Genomic DNA, 8,340 nt, shown 5'->3' with positions numbered 1-8,340 from the left:
TAAATATATAGGGCGACCATTGTAAAATATTTACCTATATATGTAGATAAATATATAGGACAGTCGACCGAACCCACATCAACAACTTTTCCCTCTCTTTCAGCCTGGCCTGCTTTCCGATAGGACACACACTCTTAAGCTCCTGCAGTATGTTGTGAAATAAACTGCAAATCTTTTTCTTTTCAAACACTGAAGTGATTATTGGTTATTTGTGTGTGTTGGTGAGCATTGCTAATATTAATAATATTGTTTAGGGGTTAACCCAGAGCATTTAATAGAAATTAAATGTTAGTTTGTGTCTGTTGTGCTCTGGCCCTTGAGGTCTGTGTATTTATCAGGTCTCTAAAAGCTGTTTTAACTGGTAATTAAGAAAGAAAAGGTAACAACGTCACCTGACACTTCTGACTAGCTTGCGACAGGTTTACGACTCTTAAAACAGGCGCAATACTTTAGCACATCTACCCCATTGTCTCTAGATCCGGTAAGTATTTTATTTTGAAATAAAAAATTAGCAAAACTTTACCATTGTTTTAACCCAAAAATAAACCATGAGCTTAATCTTTCTCAACTCGCTGTTTTCTGGTCCTATCCACCGTAAGGAATATGTGCTCCTATTCCGCACAATAGACACAAGCAGGCACCGCTTTCAAACTCAAAGAAAAGTTTCCAACCGTCTTTTTATTTTTCTTTCTTTTACAGGTTTGGTTGCAGCCAACATACCACCCCAGAACAAAGGATCCCCTCTCTCCCTCCCAGGTAAGTTATTTTACATGTCATCTTTTTATATGTATAGGATTCCCCTCCCGCAGCACCTTTCTTTATTTAATTCAACCCATTGTAAACACTGTTAATTTATCAATCAGTTATGGAATGTTCGTGAGTCTCGTTGTGCTTTGCTGTGGGGATTAACAGTGATGGAGTTCCTTTTGTTTTTCACTCTGTTGTAAGATACAATAGTTCCCAGGCATACAAAAGTTCCCAGGTCAACTTCTGGTTTCAGTTTTTGTAGTTATTTTCAAATAAAAGAATTCAACTGCATATTTGATTTGGCATTTTAAAATCATAAATAACTAACCTATATCGTCACAGTCATGTAATGGTGTCAAGCTGCAGTCTCAGGAAGAGACTCCCTACTTGGAGTGTTTCTTTTTAGCAGATTTGTGGCATCTTAAAGTGATAAAACGTCACCTGTATAAATAGGGGATTTGAAAGAAAAAAATGAAATCAATAACATTAATGTTTTCAACATAAACTACAATGATCAAATAAGAACCGTAAGTTTTTACAGCCATGACAATCATATCTGTCTCCTTCTAGTCTATATCACCTTTCGAATTGTAGATTGTGAGAAGTATACACCATCCTGACCACTTTTAAACTACAGTCCACTGTGCTCTTTCCAAGATGGCTTCACATGTCATTTTTAGAAGATGTTCAGAACTACATTTTTCATCATCTCCACCAATACATAAGTGTGCAGGAGGATGATGGGAAATGTAGTTCCTGTGTAACTGGCATACTCTCACGTTACACCCCAGCACAAAGCCAGTAACAAAACACACATAGAAAAGTAAATAAATGCAAAGACATGTTGTTATGCCCACGCTTTTTAAGTTCCCAGTGATAGTTAACCTGGCCCTTGGATCCCATCTAAATTAATTTAATGATAATAGCAACAAAATGAAGGATGTGCGTTGGTGCTCCATGCTACCATGCTTGGTGCCTCAGTGCCCTTGCATCAGCTCACAGTGCTGGAGCAACCCACCTAAGCCTTGGTGTGTACTTTACCTTGCGCTGCACATCCAGTATTTGGTGACTGTGCTCTTGTGCGTTTGCTCCAGTGCATGCATGTTCCTACCTCAGTGTGCCTGTGCCTCGTCTCAGTGGTAGGGTGCCTGCGCACTCCATGCGAGGTATGGCCACATCATGGGCTCTCTTTAACTCACTCAGTGCCAGGCTCCTCCTTTAGTCATGCTTCGCAGCTCCTGGTGTCTGGTACCCCTCCTTTCCACATCATTTTAAAATAGCTACCGTATTACACAGAAGTAGCACACGTCGTCAAACCTTTTTTTTTTTTTACTTTATCTTTATAGGCTGCAGTTTTTGTAAGGGAAAGCCAGTTCAACGAAGAAGACCTACAGGTGTTTTTTTATAACCATTAAATAAACAGATAGCTTTTATTGAGAATTCTTTGTGAAATGGATTTGATTTAAACAGTATTTAAACAGGAGCTGCTGTATTATTGGAAAGATACAGCAGAGAATGTTAACTAAATGAATCTGTTTGACGGAAAGTCGGTCAGATTTTAGATTGTGCGAGTTTGCTCTGTTCTTATAATAAGTACCTTGTCACAATACCACATTAGCAATAACAATCAAAATGACCCACTGAAAATGAGATAAATAGCCTAAAATGTTACGTCAAACATCAGCAGAATACAAACATCTCCCACAGATGTGATTTCTATCAATATAAAAGAACATTGTCATATATTTACCGTAATAGCAATAGCAGTATTATGCATGGACTGTTATTTACTTGAATTCATCATTTATTCAATTTAGTGGGGGAATGATGATTCAACCAGAAATTATGAAGTAACGGGAGGTTTGTTGAAGACAAAAAATATACCAAGAGCTCAGTTTCTTTGAGATTATTATTAAAGTCCTATTGATGATAATAATAATAATAATAATAATAATAATAATAATAATAATAATAATAATAATAATAATAATAATAACAACAAATAACCCACCTACATGTAGGTTCAGTTCTGTAGTTTCTCTCTCATGCAGCGAATCCCAAGCACTTCCACACACTCTGCCGCCTGGTCTCCCCTCACTCTCTCACTCCCCCAACCCAACTATTTACAAATCCCAACCCCAAGAGTAACACACCCCGGCCGTACAATACATGCAATGAAACTGAACAAGACAAACACACACAAAAGTCTCTGAACAGCCTACAATAATAATGATAATTGCTGGGGTTGAACCTGGTATTTCACAAACTTCAACTTCAGCACCAATATCGCTGCACAAAAACACCCTGCAACTGTTTTGATAGCAGGGTATTGGAGGTAATCACGTCAGCTACAGCCCTGACCCCCACCCTGTGTACGTTATTATTATTTATTATTATTATTATTATTATTATTTATTTCTTAGCAGACGCCCTTATCCAGGGCGACTTACAATTGTTACAAGATATCACCATATTGCTTATGCCTCAAAAGTATAGAAAATGGCTATTATTCCCCACAAACTTTGCTTTTGTGACCAGGACAGTGATATTTTGAAATTTACCTATTACCAATGAGAAAACGGGCAAATTTGTGTCTTTTCGTTCACATAAAGTCAGAAAAAAACAACATATGAATCCAAATTAACATGTATTTATACTAAAGTAAACCAAAATGACTACAAAAGATTTAGAAGTGAGTAGTTTTTCGAGATTTACAATTATACTGTAAATCACGTTCACGAATCAGCCCCCAAATGTAGTCTCCCATCATGTTCTCGTTATACTGTCTTTGGTAGCGGCTTTCAAAGTCCAATATATCCTGTTGGAAGCGTTCGCCTTGCTCCTCCGAGTACGCTCCCATGTTCTCCTTGAATTTATCAAGATGAGCATCAAGGATATGGACTTTGAGGGACATCCTACAGCCCATTGTGCCGTAGTTCTTCACCAGAGTCTCAACCAGCTCCACATAGTTTTCGGCCTTGTGATTGCCCAGGAAGCCCCGAACCACTGCGACAAAGCTGTTCCAAGCCGCTTTCTCCTTACTAGTGAGCTTCTTGGGGAATTCATTGCACTCCAGGATCTTCTTTATCTGTGGTCCGACGAAGACACCGGCTTTGACCTTTGCCTCAGACAGCTTAGGTAAGAAGTCTTGAAGGTACTTGAAGGCTGCCGACTCCTTATCTAGAGCTCTGACAAATTGTTTCATAAGGCCCAATTTGATGTGCAGTGGTGGCATCAGCACCTTCCGGGGGTCCACCAGTGGCTCCCACTTGACGTTGTTCCTCCCCACAGAGAACTCGGTCCGCTGTGGCCAGTCCCGCCTGTGGTAGTGCGCCTTGGTGTCCCTGCTGTCCCAAAGACAAAGATAGCAGGGAAACGTGGTAAAACTGCCTTGGAGACCCATCAGGAATGCCACCATTTTGAAGTCTCCTATGACCTTGATGCCATCTCAGAAAAATGCAGATATGTATCCACTTAGGCAGCTGGAACTAAACTGAACTGGTGGGCTTAAGGCCCCTGTATTTATACTACTATTTATATTACTGGAAAGTTCTAGAAAGTTCTAGAAGTTACTCCAAGTTTACTCAGCACTGAATCTATCTGGAATGTTCTGGAAAATAGGTAAATTTCAAAATATCACTGTCCTGGTCACAAAAGCAAAGTTTGTGGGGAATAATAACCATTTTCTATACTTTTGAGGCATAAGCAATTAGGAAATAACACTTACTACCCAGGAACCAAAAAAAAAAAAAAAAATTGTTACACGGTGTTATTATTATTATTATTTGTTTATTTAGTAGACGCCTTTATCCAAGGCGACTTACAGCGACTAGGGTGTGTGAACTATGCATCAACTGCAGAGTCACTTACAATTACATCCCACCCGAAAGACGGAGCACAAGGAGGTTAAGTGACTTGCTCAGGGTCACACAATGAGTCAGTGGCTCAGGTGGGATTTGAACTGGGGACCTCGTGGTTACAAGCCCTTTTCTTTAATCACTGGACCACACAGCCTCCCATAATAATAATGGCCAGCTGGTTTGGGTTTTCCCCAGACTTATTTATTCATTTTATTGTCATTGTTTGTTAGCCTACTATTAGTAGTTTAACTACTACTGCAGGCACTAACGTTAACAGCTTAAACGTAAACTTTACTATAAAAAAAGAGGCACTATAGTTTGAAATGCCGGTACAGTGGGTGGAGTAATATGCATTTTCAGTGAGAGTTGACCCTGCCTTCAGAGGACGGAGATGAGGCAAAGAGAGGCTGCTGTGGATGTAAAGGGAGTTTCTTTGGAAGACTGCTCTTGGGCACCATCTAGCTCTGGCACTGGTAAATCCATCTCAGTTACATATGTGAGCAGGAAGATGATGGGAAATGTAGTTTCATGCGAGGTCCATGCGGGTACATGGGAACCATCAGTGCACCAACAAAAATATCCACTAATCAAAGCAAATCAAAGAGATAAACTAAACATGCAGTTAAATTCCAAAACACTTAACATTGTGTAAGAAAATGTAGGCCTAAGTACACCCTTGTTACACATAGGAATATCTTGAATTTCAACCAAAATATAAAAATGTATATTTCTGGTTTATAGATGGTTGGCTTTGTTCGTCCCTTGATTACACGTCTACAGTAAAGGATAATTGTTCTAACATTTATTTATAGATCAAGACATACCAGTCCAAAATGGCGGAGATAGAAGACATATTTGAGGGAGTTGAAGAAGCCATTGATGGAGCTGAAGATGACATTGAAGACCTATCAGAAGAAGCACAAGAGGAAATAAAAGCAGAAGTAGCTGAAGCACGAGCAGAAGTTGAAGAGCTTTCCAAAGTTAGCGAGACCTTAAAAACCTTGCTTCAATACGTCACAACAAGTATACCAAAAATAGTAGGATTTGTTGTGAAAAATTTAGCTATCGGTGCTATCTTGTGGGGTGTAAATGTTATTCTTAACAAATTGCTTCCCGATAAACAACAATCCAAGGATGTACAGAGAAAGCGTGCTGTGATTAAGGCATTAACCGCAATCATTAAAAATGAAACAGGCCTCAGTGAAAAGCTCCTAAAGTGGATGACAGACCACAAAGATGATATGATTCAACTGGAAGAATTTGAAGTACCAATGGAATCAATTATTCAGAAATACATTGGACCAGTATCTGATGTACGTAATGTTTTGCTACTTTTTATTTACGTTCTATTAACAATATATACAGCAGTTATCATCAAAAGTTTACATACATACAATGGAAATGAATAATTTCTAGGAGTTTCTCTAAAACCCCAAAATTGAGTTCCTGCCAGCAGAGAGAGAATTGAGGCATCCACTTCATTTATTATTAAATGTAGTAGTAACCTAGTATCAGTTGTAAGAATTCCGTTTGTGTAATATTTAATACCAATTCAGATTTTAGAACATACAGCAGCAACAGGGTAACACTGTATTTTAAGCAGTTATTAGGGAGTTATTAACAATGTTTTTCAGGAACCAATCCTATCTAATACTATAGCTTTTCTCTTATTAGCAACCTCTGGATAATGGCAACTTTTTGATGGCTACCAAGTGATTGTTAATAAGCAGCATTTACCATGTGTATATACTTTCGTGGCCTGCCTACTACATCATTAGAAACTGAAAGGTAGGGTATTAAATACCTCTTCTGTGCTGATTTGATGTTTGATATTTCACAATTTGATGTTTTAGGCCGTTGAGCAAGCCTTCAAAGTTGCAAACTCACTCACGAAAAAGATTGACGGGAAAACCCAGATCAACATCCCAACAGCAGAAGACATCCAGCAGTTCCTTGCAGCTGCCGATGCATTTCTCCAAGCCTTCAGTAATTTGATTCAGTTTGTCTCCACACATGTTCAACAGATTAAAGAGCTTAAAACCTTTCCATTGACACAGGCAGACATTGACTCTCTTAAAACTCAGCTGGATGATGCTAAGGCCTTACCTTTGTGGTAAACAAAAAATATGTCTTGACTTTTGATAATGTATAGGATCAAAAGAGACAGGCACACACTGCTCCAAAAGCTTGCATTTTTCTCATATTCACGATTAAAACAGCTAATAATAAACTCTGGAAAGTTAAAATATTCAAAACGCAGTTTTTGTTTTCTGGTATAACTGTTTATTAACATAGACGTGAATGATTAAAACACAATTGTTAATAGAAATACAATGCTTGAGCTTCAACTAAACACGACAAGATTAAAAAAGCAATATAATTGTGTGTATTTTTCATTTTACCATTTTTATTCTTCACAAGTATAAATGTTGTTGTGATATATGTGACTCATATTATTAAGTGGCTTCTCATTAAAAAAAGAACAAACATATGGTGTCAAGGCTATATATAAATAGCAACAATGTTGGTATGTCCATTTGCTTTTGCCCTTAAGGCCTAATTACAACATATACTAGAATGAAAATGTTTTAAGTTATAGCCTACTAATAGAGCATCACATTCATGTTTAGTTGCTATTTTTAATCTCAAATATATTAATTATTTTGACATATCTATCACTATCATGTGGCAGTCAGTCAAGGTCATTCTTAGGTGCAAAAAACATGGCCACAGAATGTACCAAGTGGGTATGGCCATGTAACTGAGAAAATAATTAGAAGAGTTGAATGTGTTGAAATGTGTTCACTCTAGAATATGTTGAAATTAGGCCTTTAAGGAGGCAAAAAACATACATCAGAAGTGATTGGGTCTGATGAGCACGTACAAAATGCCAAAAAATAAAGATATAGTCATTGCTTTTACACTCACCTAGTTCTGAGGTGTTTTATTTTTTGTATTCTTGTATTCTTCATTACCTGCAAGGATGAAAACCCACTCACACACCCACATACACCACCCACCCACCCACACACACACACACACCAACACACACACCCACCCACCCACCCACACACACCCACCCACACACACACACACACACACACACACACACACACACACACACACACACACACACACACACACACACACACACACAGGAGGATGCAACATTGACAATGGATAATTGCAAAGCATATGACATGGTTTATTTAGATTTCTAGAAAGCTTTTGATAAAGTCCCGCATAAAAGATTAATTCTCAAACTGAACGCAGTAGGGATTCAAGGAAATGCATGCACATGGATTAGGGAGTGATTAACATGTAGAAAACATTCATTGCACTCCAGGATCTTCTTTATCTGTGGTCCGACGAAGACACCGGCTTTGACCTTTGCCTCAGACAGCTTAGGTAAGAAGTCTTGAAGGTACTCGAAGGCTGCCGACTCCTTATCTAGAGCTCTGACAAATTGTTTCATAAGGCCCAATTTGATGTGCAGTGGTGGCATCAGCACCTTCCGGGGGTCCACCAGTGGCTCCCACTTGACGTCGTTCCTCCCCACAGAGAACTCGGTCCGCTGTGGCCAGTCCCGCCTGTGGTAGTGCGCCTTGGTGTCCCTGCTGTCCCAAAGACAAAGATAGCAGGGAAACGTGGTAAAACTGCCTTGGAGACCCATCAGGAATGCCACCATTTTGAAGTCTCCTATGACCTTGATGCCATCTCAGAAAAATGCAGA

At 38.8% G+C, this 8,340-nt stretch overlaps 1 protein-coding gene across 1 annotated transcript; it reads left to right on the top strand.

Annotated features, from left to right (window-relative positions):
• Positions 1 to 699: 699 nt before the first annotated feature.
• Positions 700 to 7,096, top strand: LOC131696497 (uncharacterized). Its single transcript, XM_058993490.1, has 4 exons — positions 700 to 756; positions 2,094 to 2,141; positions 5,420 to 5,920; positions 6,461 to 7,096. Exons 3-4 carry the CDS (start codon positions 5,441 to 5,443, stop codon positions 6,722 to 6,724), a joined length of 744 nt encoding a protein of 247 aa, XP_058849473.1. The 5' UTR covers positions 700 to 756; positions 2,094 to 2,141; positions 5,420 to 5,440; the 3' UTR covers positions 6,725 to 7,096.
• The last annotated feature ends 1,244 nt before the right edge of the window (positions 7,097 to 8,340 follow it).

This window comes from Acipenser ruthenus, chromosome 20 (genome assembly GCF_902713425.1).
Source record: "Acipenser ruthenus chromosome 20, fAciRut3.2 maternal haplotype, whole genome shotgun sequence".
In the NCBI taxonomy this organism is placed as follows: Eukaryota; Metazoa; Chordata; class Actinopteri; order Acipenseriformes; family Acipenseridae; genus Acipenser; species Acipenser ruthenus.
The sequence above is the reverse complement of the archived record's forward strand: the minus strand, read 5'-3'. Positions and strand labels throughout refer to the sequence as shown.